We start from the raw sequence: 23,788 nt of genomic DNA, 5'->3' as shown, positions 1-23,788 counted from the left end.
GACGAAGCCAACAGAACCACATCATCCGCAAACAGCAGAGACGAGATTCTGTGGTTCCCAAACCAGACCCCCTCTACACCCTGGCTGCGCCTAGAAATTCTGTCCATAAAAATAATGAACAGAACCAGAGACAAAGGGCAGCCCTGGCGGAGGCCAACATGCACTGGAAACAGGTTTGACTTACTACTGGCAGTGCGAACCAAGCTCCTGCTGTGTTCGTACAGGGACCAGATAGCCCTTAGCAAAAGACCCCGTACTCCCGGAGCACCCCCCACAGGGTGCCCCGAGGGACACGGTCGAACGCCTTCTCCAGATCCACAAAACACATGTGGACTGGTTGGGCGAACTCCCATGAACCCTCGATCATAATATTTGCTTCTAATTCCCATTTGAGGGGGTTCAAATGGGAATTAGAAGCAAATATTATCATTGATAATGAAACACGGTTGAAAACATGTGAAGATAACTACAAAACCACAAATAGTCCTGTATGGAAAGAATTTGGATGGAAAGTTATGATTAGATTTTTTTTTTTAGGACCCCCACTATCACATTTGTTTTTGATAAAAATAAATCAAATTTATGTTGGAGAAAATGCGGACAGATTGGTGATCATACACGTTTTGGGATTGCCCAGCATTGGAACCATTTTGGCAGGGGGTTTTGAGCGAGGGTGAAACTATTCTGAAGTATTTTTGAAGACTGTCTCTGGAAATAATCAATTGTATAATAGGTATATCCCAAAAAGTGGAGACGTAAGCATGCCAAATTGATACAAAAACTATTAGTGGCAAAAAAATAACACAATCTTGGCTTAAAGTCCAACCACCTACACTTAAGCAATGGAAGGAGGGTCTAAAATTAGTGTATCACATGGAAAAAATTATAGCTCAACTTCATTTGAAATTTGATCAATTTAAAGATCTATGGGATCCAGTAAGCAAATATTATGGCTGGACGCAATGATGCTATAATGCTATGGTATAACATACGAGGGTAGGCTGAAAAGTTCTAAGGCTCACTATGATGCAGTTAATGCATTAACTGTATCATAGTGAGCCTTAGAACTTTTCAGCCTACCCTCGTAGTACTAGTATTATCGTACGTGCCTTCATCCATGTCCTTTTGCTTTTGTTCTTTTTTGGGATATTCTAACTGAAACTTTGAAAGTTGTATGTTGTAACAATTACCTGATACCGCTGAGATGCCACTTGTACACATATGTTCCTATTTGTGAGAAAGTGTATTGAACTAAATATCAAAAGATGTAAAAAAATGTATACCTTTTGTAAACTGAGATACATTTTTTTTTTTTAAATAAAAATTGTTCAAAAAGAAATTTTTAGCATACCCTCTGACATTAAATGTATTTTGAGGTGATGTCAAGGTTTGACGTCTCATTGACCCACTTCTCTGCTGTATGGGGCAACGGGTTGCGGACTGCGATTCGACTGCAGGCAGTGGAGGCTGACGGCCAGCACCCAGAATCTTAAATCCAAACCAGTAACATGATTTGGGATCATGATAGATACAAGTGTTTTTTTTTATCTTTTAAAAAAGATGGATGCCATCAAGATCGATAACCTGGAACTCCACCTTGGTTTTATTTGTAATTCCATATGAATACTGTACCTGACTTGAAGCTAGCAGCTGTTGACTTCGGCTAAATCGCTGTCGCAGCAGAAACTTCCACAGCTCCTCTTTATTGTGAAGCACTTTGAGCTTGAATGTAAGACTGGAAGTGTATTAAATAAATAGACATGAACCATGAAATTGTGTATTTTTGTTACTTCTGCTTGATTTAATATTTTGTTTTGTGGCATTGTGTGCAGAAGCTTCAGTTGTCCTTGTATGCACATGCGTGCACACACACAGTCACTGAGCTTGAGGCAACCTGCAAATGAAGCATGCCACAGTATTTGGTTATCAAAGGTAACGTGGCACATTAGAGTACATGAATAATTGATGTCACAGTGTAATGAAGAACTGTGAGGTGAGGCTACACTTTACAGATCAACTTAACACTAGTAGGCCCGTTGCAGAGAGCCGTACCTCTGCTGAGGTCTGACATGTTTCTCTGATCTCTTTTTCATTGTGGGGTGTGAGTAGGTCTGGCTTTGTTTCCCAGTTACGCCTACCTGTGTCTCTTGACAAGACACATTGTTTCATTCCACCCAGATGTACGAGTAAATGGATGTTGGTCACCTGTGTTGAACTGGCACCCTCTCCAGGCGGAGTCACCCTCATCCGTTTCATATGATAGGATCCAAAGATGAGCACCTGTACCAATGGGCATCAGGGCTTATATCAGACTTACTTTTATGTTTTTATCTTTTTCGTTGTTAGGGGGTTATTCCTTTGAGCTCTTAACATTCCTGGATCATGATTGTGGACCTTTGATCCTGAAAACTCATCTTTGAACCTGAATAATTCCTGAATTTAGTGAAGTTGGTGTAACTGTTGAAAGTAGATGCACTTGTGATTCCCTTGGTTTTTGCAGCAATTGCTGATAGTTTGACCTGATCTGATTTTAATCAAACTTGGAAGGCTCATTGGACCTACGGATGGGATGATTTTGGATTAATGGTCAAGATTGGTTAATGTCAGATTCAAATATATTTTGGCCAGATGATAATTTATGACTGGTATCACCAAACATCTCTGTCCGCTGATGTCGTTACTCCATAAGCTCTTCCCCATGTGTGTCTCAATATTATAGAGACATCTGATGGTGGAGTTCAGGAAGTCATTTAAAGACTGGATCTTGGTCTTAATTCCGGACCATCACAAATGAAAACCCTGTCTTACAAGTCTTGAGGGTGCTGGTACTGCTGCTAACCTATAAAATTATTAATGGACTGGTACCTCCCTACCTAGCTGACCTAATTAAACCTTACGTACCGGCCCGGGCTTTACGTTCTCAGGGTGCAGGACTACTTTGTGTCCCTAAGGTGAATAAGTCTGCGGGTCACAGAGCTTTCTCTTATCGTGGCCCTGTTCTGTGGAATGATCTCCCTGCGTCAATAAAACAGTCAGATTCTGTGGAGATTTTCAAGTCCAGACTTAAGACGCACTTATTTTCCCTTTCATATGGCTAGCATACTTGTACAGTTTTGTTTTACGCTTTTTACTCTTTTAATTCATGTTATTAGTAATTGGAGCGGGCCGCGGCCTCAACTTCACCTAAATTCTGGGTCTTTTAGTGAAGCTTAGGGCTAGCGGCCGGTGATCACCTTAGTATTTCTTCTGTTTTTCTTGATTAATGCTGGCAAATTATACAGTATTTTTTGTCTTTCTGATGCCTGATTCTGTTTTTTCTCTGTTTAAGGTGCAGCTCCATCCAGAAATGGGAGTTGTTTGTGTTGGCGACCCTCCTGTCCTGTGCACCAACAACAATTCTTGTATATTCGTCCGTGAATTGTTCTGTGAATTATTTCTGTAATTTATGTTTGTAGCATGGCCCAAGCAGAGGGTCACCCCTTTGAGTCTGGTCTGCTTGAGGTTTCTTCCTCAGAGGGAGTTTTTTCTTACCACTGTTGCTCTGGGGGTTGGTAAGGTTAGACCTTATCTGTGTGAAGCGCCTTGAGGCAACTCTGTTGTGATTTGGCGCTATATAAAGGAAAATAAATTGAAATTGAATTGAAAATTACTTTTCTGTCTTACTGTTTGTGTGGTTGTTAGATGCTAACCAGTAACCAGAAGAGACAACTAGATGTCTTTGGTACTAAGGCCCAATTCCAATACCCTCCTTTTGGCCCACCACTTTGCTCTTTCCCTTCATTTAACAAAATGAAGGTAATTATGATCCTGGATAAGTGGCAGAAAATAGCAGGAGTGGTGGTCAATTGGCTAGTGCGTAAGGTTCCTGGTTCAAACTCCACCCTGCACAAATTTCTCCATGTAATGTGGAGTTGTCATGAAGTGCGTCGCATCAGTGTAAAACTTGTGCCAATACAACATGCAGATCCACCTCGGATTTGCTGTGGCTACAAGTGCAAACAAGGGAGCAGCCAAAAGGTCTTACTTCTTTATAAATGGCGAAGGAATGAATGAACTTGAGAGTTTAATATCCATGTGATACTTTCTCCTGTCTTTGAAATGTGGGTCTAAGTGTTACTGTGTTGTCTGAGCACTTGTGATCTCAGGTTTTCACTGTATTAGTTGATGAAAATAAGAGGATCAAAGGCAGGAACTGCAAAGGAATCCCAATTAAACCTCAAAGATTAAAGGCAGGTCAGACCTTTGATCAAAATGTAATCAGATCATGTCTCCATCAGCGTTCATTGAAATCTGTTATTTTATATCCTGGTATCATAACCTCGGTGGAGGTCTGTAAGAAGGGGATCCAGGTCCTCCAGTGAAGTGAATTATCCCGAGGACCTGCTGTTGTCTCTCTCACGGACACCAGCTCGGCTCCGGGCCCCGATTTGGAATCCTGTCGGATCAGACGGGTTGGTGCCATCTCGCCTACAAGACAGACGGCTGTGTCGGAACAGGGACTTGGATCAGGTCCGGGTCACCTGACTCGGCTCCACCTCGCGCGGCGGCTGCGTGAAGAAGATCCCGTTTCTACCGTTTCAAGGTTATCCGCTGCGGGAGCCGCGCTTCGAGGATCCTATGGGATTTCTGGTAATCGCAGGTTTTCTTTGGACTGTGGTCGGAGGTAAGGACACGTTCCGTTCATTAAAGGCGCCGCACGGCGCGTGCTGTGCGCGTAATAAAGGAATGCTGGAGCAGATTTGTAGTAATCTGCGTCCCAGACGAGCCTCATATGTCACAGCGGTGCAGGAGAGCAGCCTCTTATATATTTATGGCGTCATAAAAGCAAATGATGTAAAGGCGTTTATCAATCGGTGTCCTGGAACCTGAGCTCAGGGCTTTGCACTAATACGCTAAACAAAGCGTTACATAATGTGCGCCAGTCTTTCTGCGGGATCTGACCAGGTTTCTGCACATTTCTGCAGGACTCTGCAGAGGTTAAATCGTTCCTGCTACAAATACACATTAAAAAAACTCCACACCCAAAGGCAGAAAGCCGCGCGTGTTCGAAAAATGAGCGTAATTGCGTCCTCCCAAAAAGCACGTCTTATTTTAGGATGATTTACAGTGTATCCATAAAGTATTCACAGTCCTTCACTTTCTCCACCTTTTGTTATATTACAGCAAAATGGAGTAAATTCATTTTTCCTCCTCAAAATTCTACTCACAATACCCCATAATGACAAAATAAAAAATAGTTTTTGATTTTTTTGGCACATTTTTTAAAAATAAAAAACTAAGAAATCACATCAATCAATCAGTTCAATCAATTTTATTTATATAGCGCCAAATCACAACAAACAGTTGCCCCAAGGCGCTTTATATTGTAAGGCAAGGCCATACAATAAGTAAGTCCCTTCGGCTGCTCCCTTGTTTGCACTCGGGGTCGCCACAGCAAATCCAAGGTGGATCTGCATGTTGATTTGGCACAGGTTTTATGCCGGATGCCCTTCCTGACGCAACTCCACATTACATGGAGAAATGTGGCAGGGGTGGGATTTGAACCCAGAACCTTCCGAACTGAAACCAAGCGCATTAACCACTTGGCCACCACCCCTGCTAGGCAAGGCCATACAATAATTACGTAAAAACCCCAACGGTCAAAACGACCCCCTGTGAGCAAGCACTTGGCTACAGTGGGAAGGAAAAACTCCCTTTTAACAGGAAGAAACCTCCAGCAGAACCAGGCTCAGGGAGGGGCAGTCTTCTGCTGGGACTGGTTGGGGCTGAGGGAGAGAACCAAGAAAAAGACATGCTGTGGAGGGGAGCAGAGATCGATCACTAATGATTAAATGCAGAGTGGTGCATACAGAGCAAAAAGAGAAAGAAACAGTGCATCATGGGAACCCCCCAGCAGTCTACGTCTATAGCAGCATAACTAAGGGATGGTTCAGGGTCACCTGATCCAGCCCTAACTATAAGCTTTAGCAAAAAGGAAAGTTTTAAGCCTAATCTTAAAAGTAGAGAGGGTGTCTGTCTCCCTGATCTGAATTGGGAGCTGGTTCCACAGGAGAGGAGCCTGAAAGCTGAAGGCTCTGCCTCCCATTCTACTCTTACAAACCCTAGGAACTACAAGTAAGCCTGCAGTCTGAGAGCGAAGCGCTCTATTGGGGTGATATGGTACTACGAGGTCCCTAAGATAAGATGGGACCTGATTATTCAAAACCTTATAAGTAAGAAGAAGAATTTTAAATTCTATTCTAGAATTAACAGGAAGCCAATGAAGAGAGGCCAATATGGGTGAGATATGCTCTCTCCTTCTAGTCCCCGTCAGTACTCTAGCTGCAGCATTTTGAATTAACTGAAGGCTTTTTAGGGAACTTTTAGGACAACCTGATAATAATGAATTACAATAGTCCAGCCTAGAGGAAATAAATGCATGAATTAGTTTTTCAGCATCACTCTGAGACAAGACCTTTCTAATTTTAGATATTGCGTAAATGCAAAAAAGCAGTCCTACATATTTGTTTAATATGCGCATTGAATGACATATCCTGATCAAAAATGACTCCAAGATTTCTCAGTATTACTAGAGGTCAGGGTAATGCCATCCAGAGTAAGGATCTGGTTAGACACCATGTTTCTAAGATTTGTGGGGCCAAGTACAATAACTTCAGTTTTATCTGAGTTTAAAAGCAGGAAATTAGAGGTCATCCATGTCTTTATGTCTGTAAGACAATCCTGCAGTTTAGCTAATTGGTGTGTGTCCTCTGGCTTCATGGATAGATAAAGCTGGGTATCATCTGCGTAACAATGAAAATTTAAGCAATGCCGTCTAATAATACTGCCTAAGGGAAGCATGTATAAAGTGAATAAAATTGGTCCTAGGACAGAACCTTGTGGAACTCCATAATTAACCTTAGTCTGTGAAGAAGATTCCCCATTTACATGAACAAATTGTAATCTATTAGATAATATGATTCAAACCACCGCAGCGCAGTGCCTTTAATACCTATGGCATGCTCTAATCTCTGTAATAAAATTTTATGGTCAACAGTATAAAAAGCAGCACTGAGGTCTAACAGAACAAGTACAGAGATGAGTCCACTGTCTGAGGCCATAAGAAGATCATTTGTAACCCTCACTAATGCTGTTTCTGTACTATGATGAATTCTGAAACCTGACTGAAACTCTTCAAATAGACCATTCCTCTGCAGATGATCAGTTAGCTGTTTTACAACTACCCTTTCAAGAATTTTTGAGAGAAAAGGAAGGTTGGAGATTGGCCTATAATTAGCTAAGATAGCTGGGTCAAGTGATGGCTTTTTAAGTAATGGTTTAATTACTGCCACCTTAAAAGCCTGTGGTACAAGGCCAACTAATAAAGATAGATTGATCATATTTAAGATTGAAGCATTAAATAATGGTAGGGCTTCCTTGAGCAGCCTGGTAGGAATGGGGTCTAATAGACATGTTGATGGCTTGGATGAAGTAACTAATGAAAATAACTCAGACAGAACAATCGGAGCGAAAGAGTCTAACCAAATACCGGCATCACTGAAAGCAGCCAAAGATAACGATATGTCTTTGGGATGGTTATGAGTAATTTTTTCTCTAATAGTTAAAATTTTATTAGCAAAGAAAGTCATGAAGTCATTACTAGTTAAAGTTAAAGGAATACTCGGCTCAATAGAGCTCTGACTCTTTGTCAGCCTGGCTACAGTGCTGAAAAGAAACCTGGGGTTGTTCTTATTTTCTTCAATTAGTGATGAGTAGTAAGATGTCCTAGCTTTACGGAGGGCTTTTTTTATAGAGCAACAGACTCTTTTTCCAGGCTAAGTGAAGATCTTCTAAATTAGTGAGACGCCATTTCTTCTCCAACTTACGGGTTATCTGCTTTAAGCTGCGAGTTTGTGAGTTATACCACGGAGTCAGGCACTTCTGATTTAAAGCTCTCTTTTTCAGAGGAGCTACATCATCCAAAGTTGTCTTCAATGAGGATGTAAAACTATTGACGAGATACTCTATCTCACTTACAGAGTTTAGGTAGCTACTCTGCACTGTGTTGGTATATGGCATTAGGGAACATAAAGAAGGAATCATATCCTTAAACCTAGTTACAGTGCTTTCTGAAAGACTTCTAGTGTAATGAAACTTATTCCCCACTGCTGGGTAGTCCGAGTAAATGTAAATGTTATTAAGAAATGATCAGACAGAAGGGAGTTTTCAGGGAATACTGTTAAGTCTTCAATTTCCATACCATAAGTCAAAACAAGATCTAAGATTAAAGTGATGGGTGGACTCATTTACATTTTGAGCAAAGCCAATTGAGTCTAATAATAGATTAAATGCAGTGTTGAGGCTGTCATTCTCAGCATCTGTGTGGATGTTAAAATCGCCCACTATAATTATCTTATTTGAGCTAAGCACTAAGTCAGACAAAAGGTCTGAAAATTCACAGAGAAACTCACAGTAACGACCAGGTGGACGATAGATAATAACAAATAAAACTGGTTTTTGGGACTTCCAATTTGGATGGACAAGACTAAGAGTCAAGCTTTCAAATGAATTAAAGCTCTGTCTGGGTTTTTGATTAATTAATAAGCTGGAATGGAAGATTGCTGCTAATCCTCCGCCTCGACCCGTGCTACGAGCGTTCTGGCAGTTAGTGTGACTCGGGGATGTTGACTCATTTAAACTAATTTATTCATCCTGCTGTAACGGTTTCTGTAAGGCAGAATAAGTCAATATGTTGATCAATTATTATATCATTTACTGTGAAAACATTCCTTGCAAAAAGACACACAGGGTCAATGTCAACGAGCAGATCTGATTTGATGCAGGTGTTAGTTTGGGGGATGAAAATTTACAGGGTGATTCCATAATTTATTCCTCAGAATTGAGTGATTCCTCTGCTTGGTCTAAAAAAGTAACCGTTACTGACTGTCACAATCTTTTTTTCTTGATTTCTTATAGTGTTTCTTAAAGCCAGAAAGTTGCCATTTGAAATGACTTTAGTTTTGTGTCATGTCTGTGATCTGCTTTTTTTTCTACAAAATTAAACAACTGAATGAACATCCTCTGAGGCCGGTGATTCCATAATTTTTGCCAGGGGTTGTATTACCTCTTTGTTGTCTTTACAATGAAAACAAAAATAAGTTCTTTTGTTTTTTACTGCTATAAACTTTAAACTATACAGTCATTTATACCTAGTTAACTGTATTTTATTTTGCATTGTATCAGAAAACTTAAAAGTAGGGCTGCCATTGATGTAATTTATTGGATTGTTTTAATCTTTATTTAATAAAATATGTTTCAGAATTTTTTGTCCCGTCGTCTTAGATGGAAAAGTGTGATAACCAACCCCAGGCTCCCCTATTGATACAAAAATCATACACATACACACACACTCATCCTCACCCACTTTGTCCAGTCAAGGGTCGTGTGGGTCTGGAGCCAATCCCAGCAGTCATAGAGCGCGAGGCGGGGTACACCCAAGACAGGACGCCAGTCTATCGCAGGGCCACAAACAGACAAACAAAACATTCACACCCACTCGCACACCTACGGACAATTTAAAGATTCCAGTCCACCTAACCCGTATGTCTTTGGATGCAGGAGGAAACAAGAGCACCTGGAGGAAACCCACGCAAACACGGGGAGAACATGCAAACTCCACACAGACAGTCCACAGGCGGGAATTGAACCCATGAGCTTCTCACTGTGAGGCAACAGTGCTAACCACTAAGCCACTGTGCTGCCCACAAAAATCATCTACAACAAAATTAATAGTAAATGTCCATCAGTTATGCATGCAAAAAGTAATTACATTACAAATGTATTCAGCATTTTGAGGCTGCTTAATTTTTTCTTTTTCTCATATAAAAATGTCACAGAAAGCTTTGGTTTTGCAATATTTTAAAACAGTATCCATCTATTTATTTGGCATAATTAAACATTTCATTTGTTTGATGTTGACAGATGTTTCAGTTTGAGTTCATAATGTGAAATTTGCTTGGCCCCGAATGCGACATGCACAAAGGGACACAGTAAACAGCAGGAGGTCACAGTGTTAATTATGGGGCTAGGGTGTCCTATTTTAGTGAGGCTGCAGAGAAAACACACACACACACTTATTCACATTGACATGTTCTGCATAAAGCTGCAGTGGAAGCTCACAAAGTTGTCACCATATCACTTAGTCGTATTGATCCTGATGTCAACTGATTTGCCTGCATGTTAACACAAACTCTAGCCGACAAAATGAGTAAATAGACAACAGTTCACTGCGCACTCCCAAATTAGTGGCATTACAAAATTTACAGTGATAAACACATTTGTCAACAAATGGTCTATAGGTTAAAAACCATTTTAAAATGTTCTGTTTGTCACGCAGACTAATAAAATGACTTGAAGTCAGTGTTTAATCATTTAGACACTAACAGCAGTTAATCAGATTTTACATGTGATTGAAATGTGATCACACTTTGCTTGTGTGCGCTTTATATTAAAGGTGTAGTCCCTTTTGATTTTCCACAAAACTGACTTTGTGTTTAAATCTGGTTATCTAGGAATCTGTTTAAGTACCTTAATTTCTGTGGTATGTTTTAAAATCACAGTACATTTCAGGAGCAGACACTTGACAAAAATCTATCTTGAATGTGACTTCTTAAACTGTCACTATATTTTAACCCACATGGGTCAAAATTCTAAATCATTTCTACATAAGGTGAATTTTGATTAGACTGTTGGTGTTGTAACACAGAAGTGTAGTGGTGTTGAAGAAAATGCTTTTTATGACTGACATGTTAAAAAAATATATATTTACAGGGATTACAGCTTTAAGAGGAATATGTTTTCGTTTGCTGTAGTTTGGGAAATTTTAATGCACATTTTCAAATATTTAGTAAATCCCATGTTGAGGAGGTGTTGTAGCAGAATTCCTGTGCTGCTGTCCAGGGTCATGATTGAACAAAGTCACAGCGACAGAATGGCGCTCTCTGGCAAATATGTAAGAGGAAAAAAAAAAAAAAAATCACTGCTCTCCTTTTCGCTCCTCCAGGCTAAAATGAGCATGGATTGAGATCGAAACTGACATTTAGGTTTTTAGATTTGATGGGCAACACAGCGGCTTAGTGATTAGCACTGTTGCCTCACAGCAAGAAGGTTGTGGGTTCGATTCCTACCTGTGGCCTTTCTGTGTGGAGTTTTCATGTTCTCCCCGTGTTTGTGTTTAGGTGGATTGGAAGCTTTAAACTGTGAGCGTGCGGATGTGAAGGTGTTTGTCTGTCTGTGGCCCTATGACAGACTGGCATCCTGTCCAGGGTGGACCCTGCCTCACGCCTTGTGACTGCTGGGATTGGCTTCAGCCCCCCCACCCTTACCCAATCTTGGATAGGTTGAAGATGAGTGTGAGTGTGTATGTGAGTGTGTTGGATTTGATGTTCATCTGGGGCGGCACTGCTTAGTGCAGCTTTAATGGTCTTGTGGCAGGCAGGGATTGCAGACTGATTTAGACCTGGTGGGAAACTGTGGGGAGGTAAAGCCTTCATCAATATCTGCTTCCCTGAGACAGCGAGGGCGAGAGATGGTTAAGCTTCTCTGCTGTGTAGTGAGGGATACCTTCGGCCATGACCATGCAGGATGAAGCACTGCACAACAAACCGCTCTTTTGGGTTTTTACAATAATTGCATTTGTCAGTTTGGCAGAGGATGGGTGACGGTCAGCCAATGGTCTGTTTGTCTATAAGATAACTCAAAAAACAGAGGAGAGATTTCTACAAAATTTTCTTGAACACCAAATTACCTTTCCTTTGTTCAGAAAAGACATGCTTCAGTTTCAGTGGTTCAGAACTTTCATGTGGTAGCACATGCCAGGGTATTGTTTTGTGTACTCTGTCTGGCCATCCAAATAACTTTTATCTGATTTGGACCAAACCAGGTGGAACATTTAAGTGTCAGATAAGAACAAATTGATTCAAAGTCATGGCCACACATGAAGGTAAAAATTTGAACACAGTGCTTATAGGTGATACAGTGAGGAAAATATTTGAACACCCTGCGATTTTGCAAGTTCTCCCACTTATAAATCATGGAGGGGTCTGAAATTTTCATCTTAGGTGCATGTCCACTGTGAGAGACATAATCTAAAACAAATAAATAAATAAAAAAAATCCGGAAATGACAATGTATGATTTTTTAAATAATTTATTTGTATGTTACTGCTGCAAATAAGTATTTGGACACCTACCAACCAGCAAGAATTCTGGCTCACACAGACCTGTTAATTTTTCTTTAAGAAGCCCTCTTATTCTGCACTCTTTACCTGTATTAACTGCACCTGTTTGAACTTGTTACCTGTATAAAAGACACCTGTTCACACACTCAATCAATCACACTCCAACCTGTCCACCATAGCCAAGACCAAAGAGCTGTCTAAGGACACCAGGGACAAAACTGTAGACCTGCACAAGGCTGGGATGGACTACAGGACAACAGGCAAGCAGCTTGGTAGAAGACAACAACAACTGTTATGATTATTTATTAGAAAGTGGAAGAAACACAAGATGACTGTCAATCTCCCTCTGTCTGGGATTCCATGCAAGATCTCACTTTGTGGGGTAAGGATGATTCTGAGAAAGCTCAGAACTACACAGGAGGACCTGGTCAATGACCTGAAGAGAGCAGGGACCACAGTCACAAAGATTACATTAGTAACACATGATGCTGTCATGGTTTAAAATCCTGCAGGGCAGCAAGGTCCCCCTGCTCAAGCCAGCACATGTCCAGGCCCGTTTGAAGTTCACCAGTGACCATCTGAATGATCCAGAGGAGTCATGGGAGAAGGTCATGTGGTCAGATGAGACCAGAATGGAGCTTTTTGGAATCAACTCCACTTACCATGTTTAGAGGATGAGAACAACCCCAAGAAAACCATCCCAACCATGAAGCATGGGGGTGGAAACATCATACTCTGGGGATGCTCTTCTGCAAAGGGGACAGGACGACTGCACCGTATTGAAGGGAGGATGGATGGGGTCATGTATTGCGAGATTTTGGCAAACAACCTCCTTCCCTCAGTAAGAGCATTGAAGATGGGTCATGGCTGGGTCTTCCAGCATGACAATGACCCCAAACACACAGCCAGGGCAACTAAGGAGGGGCTCCGTAAGAAGCATTTCAGAATGCTTCTGTAAGAAGCATTTCAAGGTCCTGGAGTGGCCTGGCCAGTCTCCAGACCTGAACTCAATAGAAAATCTTTGGAGGGAGCTGAAACTCCAAACCTGAAAGATCTAGAGAAGATCTGTATGGAGGAGTGGACCAAAATCCCTGCTGCAGTGTGTGAAAACCTGGTGAAAAACTACAGGAAACATTTGACCTCTGTAATTGCAAACAAAGGCTACTGTACCAAATATTAACATTGATTTTCACAGGTGTTCAAATACTTATTCGCAGCAGTAACATACAAATAAATTATTAAAAAATAATACACTGTGATTTCCATTTTTTTTTTCAATTATGTCTCTCACAGTGGACATGCACCTAAGATGAAAATTTCAGACCCCTCCATGATTTCTAAGTGGGAGAACTTGCAAAATCGGAGGGTGTTCAAATACTTATTTTCCTCACTGTATATATATGAGTAGAATGGATGTTTTGAACAGTGCGTTAAAGATATAGGATTCATATATTATCTTTCTGTTGGTCACATGATCTTTGCCCTTGGATGACCTTGAAACAACAAACCCATTTGGAATGAATAATTCAAGGAACTGGTTATAAAAACACATAGATTAGATTGGAGATTAGATTAGATAGAATTTTATTAATCCATTGGGAAGACTCCCTCAGGGAAATTGAGGTTCCAGCAGCATTGGACAGTAGCACAAGGGTAAGAAGCACACAGAGTATCAAAAGTAGAAGAAACAATTTGCAAAAAGTAAATACAAATACTCAACAAAAATATAAACGCAACACTTTTGGTTTTGCTCCCATTTTGTATGAGATGAACTCAACGATCTAAAACTTTTTCCACATACACAATATCACCATTTCCCTCAAATACTGTGCACAAACCAGTCTAAATCTGTGATAGTGAGCACTTCTCCTTTGCTGAGATAATCCATCCCACCTCACAGGTGTGCCATATCAAGATGCTGATTAGACACCATGATTAGTGCACAGGTGTGCCTTAGACTGCACACAATAAAAGGCCACTCTGAAAGGTGCAGTTTTGTTTTATTGGGGGGGGGATACCAGTCAGTATCTGGTGTGACCACCATTTGCCTCATGCAGTGCAACACATCTCCTTTGCATCATCCGTGAAGAGAACACCTCTCCAAAGTGCCAAACAGCAGCGAATGTGAGCATTTGCCCACTCAAATCGGTTACGACGACGAACTGGAGTCAGGTCGAGACCCCGATGAGGACGACGAGCATGCAGATGAGCTTCCCTGAGACAGTTTCTGACAGTTTGTGCAGAAATTCTTTGGTTATGCAAACCGATTGTTCCAGCAGCTGTCCGAGTGGCTGGTCTCAGACGATCTTGGAGGTGAACATGCTGGATGTGGAGGTCCTGGGCTGGTGTGGTTACACGTGGTCTGCGGTTGTGAGGCTGGTTGGATGTACTGCCAAATTCTCTGAAACGCCTTTGGAGACGGTAGAGAAATGAACATTCAATACACGAGCAACAGTTCTGGTTGACATTCCTGCTGTCAGCATGCCAATTGCACGCTCCCTCAAATCTTGCGACATCTGTGGCATTGTGCTGTGTGATAAAACTGCACCTTTCAGAGTGGCCTTTTATTGTGGGCAGTCTAAGGCACACCTGTGAGGTGGGATGGATTATCTCAGCAAAGGAGAAGTGCTCACTATCACAGATTTAGACTGGTTTGTGCACAGTATTTGAGGGAAATGGTGATATTGTGTATGTGGAAAAAGTTTTAGATCGTTGAGTTAATCTCATACAAAATGGGAGCAAAACCAAAAGTGTTGCGTTTATATTTTTGTTGAGTATAAATACCAGAACTACTGTCTTACTGGCTGCAACTGTTCCTCTCCTTCCCATACCGCTGTCTTCCTGTTACTCTTCCTCCCCCTAAGTGAGGAGTTGTACAGTCTGATGGCCTGAGGGACAAAGGTGTTTTTCAGCCTGTTTGTCCTGCACTTGGGGAGGAGCAGTCTGTGGCTGAACAGGGTTACTGTTAAACCTTGTATGAAGTTATTTGTCATCATGCTTTTGGTTACATGATCTTTGACCTTAGGTGACTTTGAAATATGGTGGCAAACTCATTTTGTGTGACTATTTCGAATAATTAGTTACACATATGCCTATGTGGCCAAACTCAAGGTCATAACTATTTATCACAAACAGTTTGGAGTCAGTATGGATGAAACATGGTTGTGTAAGTCATTTTGAATAGAAGTTATGAAATGTCCAGGCCACACAGATCCATATATTATTAATCACTTATTGTCCCTGGTTTCTGGTTTCTTTCTTTAACATTCTTGCCTTATGATGTACACAGATTTTTTTTAATCTCTCCCTTTTTTAATCATCCCCTTTATTGTTTTGTGTCTCAGTGGGATGCTGGCCGATGACCTCGCCCCTCACTAATGCAAAGGTCAGAAGAAAGTCTTTTTTATATAATCTGTCTTCACTCTAATATAATAACCACTAATTATCACCACTTTCTCTGTTATGCCTCAAGGTTGAATGTGTGATTCGGGAGACGCTGAATGGAGATGGATCACAGCATGAGTGTGACCCCCAGCTGGCAGGTAAAAGTAAATAAAATCTGCCCATCAGCAAATCTATGACTCAGATTTTAAGCATAGTTTGTGAAATTACATCACATAAAAAGTAGAAAGCGTGTGCAGCAAATCTCTACAAAGGTATCTTTGTCTTCAACATCATATGGCACATTTTGATTCTACAACCCCTGGCAAAAATTATGGAATCACCGGCCTCGGAGGATGTTCATTCAGTTGTTTAATTTTGTAGAAAAAAAGCAGATCACAGATATGACACAAAACTAAAGTCATTTCAAATGGCAACTTTCTGGCTTTAAGAAACACTATAATAAATCAGGAAAAAAAATTGTGGCAGTCAGTAACGGTTACTTTTTTAGACCAAGCAGAGGGAAAAAAATATGGAATCACTCAATTCTGAGGAAAAAATTATGGAATCATGAAAAACAAAAGAACGCTCCAACACATCACTAGTATTTTGTTGCACCACCTCTGGCTTTTATAACAGCTTGCAGTCTCTGAGGCATGGACTTAATGAGTGACAAACAGTACTCTTCATCAATCTGGCTCCAACTTTCTCTTATTGCTGTTGCCAGATCAGCTTTGCAGGTTGGAGCCTTGTCATGGACCATTTTCTTCAACTTCCACCAAAGATTTTCAATTGGATTAAGATCCGGACTATTTGCAGGCCATGACATTGACCCTATGTGTCTTTTTGCAAGGAATGTTTTCACAGTTTTTGCTCTATGGCAAGATGCATTATCATCTTGAAAAATGATTTCATCATCCCCAAACATCCTTTCAATTGATGGGATAAGAAAAGTGTCCAAAATATCAACGTAAACTTGTGCATTTATTGATGATGTAATGACAGCCATCTCCCCAGTGCCTTTACCTGACATGCAGCCCCATATCATCAGTGACTGTGGAAATTTACATGTTCTCTTCAGGCAGTCATCTTTATAAATCTCATTGGAACGGCACCAAACAAAAGTTCCAGCATCATCACCTTGCCCAATGCAGATTCGAGATTCATCACTGAATATGACTTTCATCCAGTCATCCACAGTCCACGATTGCTTTTCCTTAGCCCATTGTAACCTTGTTTTTTTCTGTTTAGGTGTTAATGATGGCTTTCGTTTAGCTTTTCTGTATGTAAATCCCATTTCCTTTAGGCGGTTTCTTACAGTTCGGTCACAGACGTTGACTCTAGTTTCCTCCCATTCGTTCCTCATTTGTTTTGTTGTGCATTTTCGATTTTTGAGACATATTGCTTTAAGTTTTCTGTGTTGACGCTTTGATGTCTTCCTTGGTCTACCAGTATGTTTGCCTTTAACAACCTTCCCATGTTGTTGGTCCAGAGTTTAGACACAGCTGACTGTGAACAACCAACATCTTTTGCAACATTGCATGATGATTTACCCTCTTTTAAGAGTTTGATAATCCTCTCCTTTGTTTCAATTGACATCTCTGGTGTTGGAGCCATGATTCATGTCAGTCCACTTGGTGCAATAGCTCTCCAAGGTGTGATCACTCCTTTTTAGATGCAGACTAACGAGCAGATGTGATTTGATGCAGGTGTTAGTTTTGGGGATGAAAATTTACAGGGTGATTCCATAATTTATTCCTCAGAATTGAGTGATTCCATATTTTTTTTCCCTGACTGCCTGAAGAGAACATGTACATTTCCACAGTCATTGATGATAAAATGCCTTTGTGCACGAGTCCAAAAGATCTTTCCATGTTTCTCTTGCTATCAAAGGCTGAGGACCTAGGGACATGAATGCCATTGCCAAGATAAATGAATATCTCCACAAGTTCAATGCGCTATACAGATACACATCTGACAGCTGAGTCCAAGAAGTCAATGAAAGTCTTGTGCTTAGTCTTGCTCCAGAACAATCACAAACCCAGAAAGTCCCATTCCCCAGTCAGCCTCTCAAGACCTGCAATCAGAGTATCCATCTGTTCTGCAAAGTTTTCAGCATCATCCATGCTGTCAAAGCCAATAAGACTTTTCTCATCAACAAAGGTATCTAAGCCACTGGTTTCCACAACCTGACCCAACATCCACCCCATGCAAGCACTGAACAGTGTAGGAGCGATTACACATCCCTGATGAACGCCATTTTTCACTGAGAAAATTCTGCCCCAATCCGTTTAGCACTCACAGTAAATGTGTGTAGGCTCGCTATGATGTCCAACACCTTGTTGGGGATCCTGCAAATTTTCAGGATGTCCCAGAGAGCAGCCCAGTCAACTGAATCAAACACTTTTTTAAAATCAACACGAGCTGCAAAGAAGTGCGGCCGCCTGCAGCAAAAAGCCACAATATTGGGCAGGACATATTTTTTTCCCCTTAATTGAATAAAAGTGATTGGTATGTGGGTCATGAAATAAATGTTATTACCCTGAGCCTTTATAACTTAGCGAGCATCAGAGTGGTCTTTTTTGTTATTCCCATCGTTAAATCATTGATTGATTAAAAAATTTCAGCTATTCACATTAGTCTGCTAGTAGAACCAAACGCCGGATTGGAAACCAGCGCTGTAATGTGAGTTGATCTTCTGTAATGAGTTTATAGTTCAGTGTTATCCAGAGGTGTTGTGTGTTGTTCTTTGCAGAGGAACTTGATGAAGTCCAAAGACATCAGGGTCTGCTCAGGGAGCTGCAGAAGCTGGCCGATGATGTTACGAACACGCGTATGCCGTTACTAACAGCCAGAGCTGGTGTGGGCTTCTTCTTATCAGGCTGCTGGACAGCAGACCAGCACTTTTTGTTGTGAGATCGATGTGCTGCTTGATCTGGTGACCTTTGCACTCTGTTGCAGGGAGGGAGTACGAGAAGGGCGGGTATCGCTATAGTCTGGCTGATGATGAGAGCGACTTTGATGAAGGGGACGTGGCCGCAATGACGGACAAACCTAACAACAAGGAGACGATAATAGAGGAGCCACGACTTGAGGACAGAGAGAGCGCAGATGAAGAGGAGAGAGCGAAGGAGCTGGAGGAGCTTCTGGACGAAGAAATCACCAAGAATGGAAAAGAGGAGAGAAGTGATGACAACCTCAAAGAACTTCTAAAAGAGCTGAAGAAGAAACGCTATGAGGCGGTGAAGGAGAGGCAGACCCAGAAGGAGTTTGGAAAGGAACAGACAGAGGACAAGAAGGAAAAGGATGACAAAAAGGAGGAAACAAAGGAAGAGGGAGAAAGGACAGAGGATGTGGAGATGCAGCAGTCGGAGGAAAGGAGGAAGAATGAAGTGGAGTTGATGGTGGAGAAGGAGAAGGTGGAGAGGGAGCTGCAGCAGCTGCTTCAAGAGGAGCAGAGCAAGCCGGAGCAGGAGCGAGAGAGGAAGGAGAAGCAAGAGGAACTGGAGGAACTCGAGAGGAAGATGAAACGAGTGCAGCAGGAGGAGGAGGTGGTGAAGGTGCAGAGAAGGAGGAAAGACGACAGCACGGAGGAGGGAGCAGGCGATAAGCGTAATGAGAAGAAAGACAGCGACGGAAAAAAGGAGGACGAGGTGGAGAAGGAGCAAGAAGCAGAAGTGAAGGAGCCGCAGCAGAAGAGAATGATGGAGAAAGCGAGTGACGAGGCCACGCGGCAGTTTGAGCGGGAGCGGTACAAGAACAAGGAAGAGGAAGATCACCAGAACGAGGAAGATGATGATGAATATATCAGGGAGGATGAAGAGGAGGAGGAGGACAATGACGAGGGTGACGCTGGAGAAGATGAAGGAGAAGTAAGTCACTTCATTTACTGTTTGCGTTACATACAGTATAAATATTCTCAAAGCTTTGATTTATTTATTTTAAGGAGCTGCTGGAAATTGAGGCGGAGCTCCGTAAAGTCGCCGCAGAGCTTAGGGAGCTTCGCAGAGGATAAGCCACGCCCACAACACAAGGTCCACGAAAAAACTTTGATACATTCAATGCACACGTTTTATTAACACCTTTTAAATCACTCAGAGAATTGTCATTGGACTTTAAAGAAAAATGCAACATAAAGTTGGGTCCATAAATATTTGGACGCAACAGGATTTTTGTTAATTTTGTTTCTGCTTCACATATTAACATTTAAAATATGTGAGCTCAAAATACACACTGCTGGCTACAATTTTAAAGTATTTTCATTGGAAGTGGGTGAATCATGGCGGTATGACGGTGTTTTTGTAAGACTTTTTTTTTGTGGCCCGATATGTGTTGATCTTAATTTTATTACATTTATAGGCAAGTATTTGGAATCTGTTGTGGATTAGTGATGAATATGAAGTACACTCAACAAAAATATAAACGCAACACTTTTGGTTTTGCTCCCATTTTGTATGAGATGAACTCAAAGATCTAAAACTTTTTCCACATACACAATATCACCATTTCCCTCAAATATTGTTCACAAACCAGTCTAAATCTGTGATAGTGAACACTTCTCCTTTGCTGAGATAATCCATCCCACCTCACAGGTGTGCCATATCAAGATGCTGATTAGACACCATGATTAGTGCACAGGTGTGCCTTAGACTGCCCACAATAAAAGGCCACCCTGAAAGGTGCGGTTTTATCACACAGCACAATGCTACAGATGTTGCAAGATTTGAGGGAGCGTGCAATTGGCATGTTGACAGCAGGAATGTCAACCAGAGCTGTTGCTCGTGTATTGAATGTTCATTTCTCTACCATAAGCCGTCTCCAAAGGCGTTTCAGAGAATTTGGCAGTACATCCAACCAACCTCACAACCGCAGACCACGTGTAACCACACCAGCCCAGGACCTCCACATCCAGCATATTCACCTCCAAGATCGTCTGAGACCAGCCACTCGGACAGCTGCTGAAACAATCGGTTTGCATAACCAAAGCATTTCTGCACAAACTGTCAGAAACCGTCTCAGGGAAGCTCATCTGCAGGCTCGTCGTCCTCATCGGGGTCTCGACCTGACTCCAGTTCGTCATTGTAACCGACTTGAGTGGGCAAATGCTCACATTCGCTTGCGTTTGGCACGTTGGAGAGGTGTTCTCTTCACGGATGAATCCCGGTTCACACTGTCCAGGGCAGATGGCAGACAGCGTGTGTGGCGTCGTGTGGGTGAGCGGTTTTCTGATGTCAATGTTGTGGATTGAGTGGCCCATGGTGGCGGTGGGGTTATGGTATGGGCAGGCATCTGTTATGGACGAAGAACACAGGTGCATTTTATTGATGGCATTTTGAATGCACAGCGATACCGTGACGAGATCCTGAGGCCCGTTGTTGTGCCATACATCCAAGAACATCACCTCATGTTGCAGCAGGATAATGCACGGCCCCATGTTGCAAGGATCTGTACACAATTCTTGGAAGCTGAAAATGTCCCAGTTCTTGCATGGCAGGCATACTCACCGGACATGTCACCCATTGAGCATGTTTGGGATGCTCTGGACCGGCGTGTACTACAGCGTGTACCAGTTCCTGCCAATATCCAGCAACTTCGCACAGCCATTGAAGAGGAGTGGACCAACATTCCACAGGCCACAACTGACAACCTGATCAACTCTATGCGAAGGAGATGTGTTGCACTGCATGAGGCAAATGGTGGTCACACCAGATACTGACTGGTATCCCCCCCCCCAATAAAACAAAACTGCACCTTTCAGAGTGGCCTTTTATTGTGGACAGTCTAAGGCACACCTGTGCACTAATCATGGTGTCTAATCAGCACCTTGGTATGGCACACCTGTGAGGTGGGATGGATTATCTCAGCAAAGGAGAAGTGCTCACTATCACAGATTTAGACTGGTTTGTGAACACTATTTGAGGGAAATGGTGATATTGTGTATGTGGAAAAAGTTTTAGATCTTTGAGTTCATCTCATGCAAAATGGGAGCAAAACCAAAAGTGTTGCGTTTATATTTTTGTTGAGTGTACGTACAAAGTACTGTCACTGCCAGTGACGTCAGCCTTCGTCGGGATGAAAAACCAAAACAAACCCATTAGAAAGAGAGCAAAAACCTTTGGTGCGGCCAACTCAATGATCTGGCATGTTCTTGAAACTAAATGATGCTTTGCCAAGCTTAGGAAAAGCAAAAGGCCCAGAAGACCATGGATGACATGGTGGGTAATTGAAGAATAATTTTCATGGTATAAGAAAAACCTTTTGGACAGCTGGCCAGATCAAGAACACCCCATGAGGAAGGAACATTTGTGATAATGTCTAGGTTTGTCACTCGACCCATAGCTTACTGATATGTATTGTACAAGTACTGTAAAACCTGAAGGAAACATCACTAAAAGAACAGGGTTGGAAGAGATCTACAGGTTCCAGACTTCAGGCAGTGAATGCGGTGTATCAGCAGGGGGTTACTAAAAATCACAGCTGCATGAATGGTAATTTAGGCAATTAATTTTATTACCTTAACGGACAGGTTCACATTTTTACAACTTTAATCATACTATAAGTTTGTCAGCAGTCAAGCTCTACTCACCTTTCACAATCACATTTAGGTGGTCCAAGTTTAATTTTTGTGTATTTGAAAAAATATGTCTATCTTCTTATGTTGCACCACTAACGTCCTGAATTTTGTAGCTATTTTAAAGATGTGGTAGATTTTGGTTTAACATCACGAACAGCTGCCCCATTCACCTCTCATTTGTTCCTGAACAAATTTAAAGTGTTTCTTTGAAACAAATTAATTGTCGCAGTTGAGCATAACACTCAGAGGCTTGAATCTGAAATGAATGACTGGGGTTGTACAAATGTCAACTTGCCCTTTAAAACACTGTCATTTCTACACCATTCACTCTACTTTAATGTAAATACCTTCAAATTATAGCTGCAAGCACTTATTTGTATCTAATTGCAATATGGTGCAGTAGATGGCTACAATAATCACTTCATCAATGTCAGAATACTTGAGATTGTTCTGTCTTTTGACTGGCCGTAGTATTATCCACATTGCTTATTTTCCACAACCATGTTGAAAGTGGAATGCCAACATTTTGGTTCATCTTTTCACAGGGGACAAAAACAAATCTAATCAGTGCAGTAATCATTAAGAATGCAAACACCATCACAGGCTAAACAGCTACATAACTTTATTGAACGGGGCAAGCTAAAAAACACTGACTGAACTGTTTCTTGTTGCCATTGAACAGGTGAGAATGAAATGTGTTTATTGTCACTATACATACATATAGTCGTATACAACAAAATTTGTCCTCTGCATTTAACCCATCCTAATTACATTTAGACACAATCCAGCCACTAGGCGCAGTGGGTGGCCACAGCCCGGCACCCAGGAATCAACTCCAGGGCGTGGTTTCATAAAGAAGTCTTATCTTTTATTCGACTAAGCTTAGTCGCCCAACACTATCCGTCTAATCACCGTTTCACATAAACGGCTAAACTTGTAGATTAGCTGTCTAACATTAGTTGACGATTTTCACAGGCATAAGCAGCCTCGCAAGTGCTGTTGCCAAGAAATGCCCTCTAATGCGCAAGAGTTTTGTTTATTTCTGGGTTGGTCATTTGCTACAACCATGGCTGAGTCCGCCGCAAGAGGAGAAGTGCTCCCGGCCTCGGCATCCGTAAACATCTCCAATGGATTATTCCGATCCCGGAACATCCGCTCCCGCCACACGGCTGTCCTTCCTTCCTGCTCCATCAAGTGGTGGTACATGATAGGTGCCATTTTTGAGATAAGACACTGAAGTTTTGTTGACTAAAATAAGATTAGCCTTCTCTATAGGAGACTAAAAACCTGAGTCGGCTAACGCAGAACTTTAGCCGACTTAGAGCTTTGTGCAATGACTAATGTCAGAAGTTTAGTTGACTAGAGGTGAGTTTAGTCAACTAAACAAGATTAGGCTGCTTTCTGAAACCGGGCCCAGATGTAGAGATGCTGCCTTGGTCATGAGCAGAGAAAGGAGCAGACTCTAAATAAGCATGTTTTCTGACACCTACATAGAATGTGGTAAAGTGTCTGGTAGAATGGAGAACGTCCCTGCAAAGGGCAAACATGCATTTTTACCCCACTAAATGTAAAAAAAAAAAAAAAAAAAAAAAAAAAGTTTTAAAATGACCGATTGT

At 41.6% G+C, this 23,788-nt stretch overlaps 1 protein-coding gene and 1 long non-coding RNA gene across 2 annotated transcripts; both read left to right on the top strand.

Annotated features, from left to right (window-relative positions):
- Window positions 1–678: 678 nt before the first annotated feature.
- LOC117508204 lies at window positions 679–22,982 on the top strand. Its single transcript, XR_004560008.1, has 3 exons — window positions 679–689; window positions 7,425–7,428; window positions 22,757–22,982. It is a non-coding gene; the product is annotated as an uncharacterized LOC117508204 (long non-coding RNA).
- LOC117508203 (cilia- and flagella-associated protein 251-like) lies at window positions 4,513–19,645 on the top strand. The gene is made up of 6 exons (XM_034167870.1): window positions 4,513–4,663; window positions 15,562–15,602; window positions 15,690–15,759; window positions 18,354–18,418; window positions 18,560–19,470; window positions 19,545–19,645. Exons 5-6 carry the CDS (start codon window positions 18,640–18,642, stop codon window positions 19,611–19,613), a joined length of 900 nt encoding a protein of 299 aa, XP_034023761.1. The 5' UTR covers window positions 4,513–4,663; window positions 15,562–15,602; window positions 15,690–15,759; window positions 18,354–18,418; window positions 18,560–18,639; the 3' UTR covers window positions 19,614–19,645.
- Window positions 22,983–23,788: the final 806 nt, after the last annotated feature.

Source organism: Thalassophryne amazonica, chromosome 4 (genome assembly GCF_902500255.1).
Source record: "Thalassophryne amazonica chromosome 4, fThaAma1.1, whole genome shotgun sequence".
Taxonomy (NCBI): domain Eukaryota; kingdom Metazoa; phylum Chordata; class Actinopteri; order Batrachoidiformes; family Batrachoididae; genus Thalassophryne; species Thalassophryne amazonica.
Note: the sequence above shows the minus strand (reverse complement) of the source record. Positions and strands in the feature narration are given on the sequence as shown.

Excerpts from the sequence above, each read along its gene's own strand:
- LOC117508203 (XM_034167870.1), top strand. The coding sequence starts at position 18,640 with ATGACGGACAAACCTAACAACAAGGAGACGATAATAGAGGAGCCACGA. Across the intron at positions 19,471-19,544 it reads CTGGAGAAGATGAAGGAGAA|GAGCTGCTGGAAATTGAGGC; the intron begins GTAAGTCACTTC and ends ATTTATTTTAAG.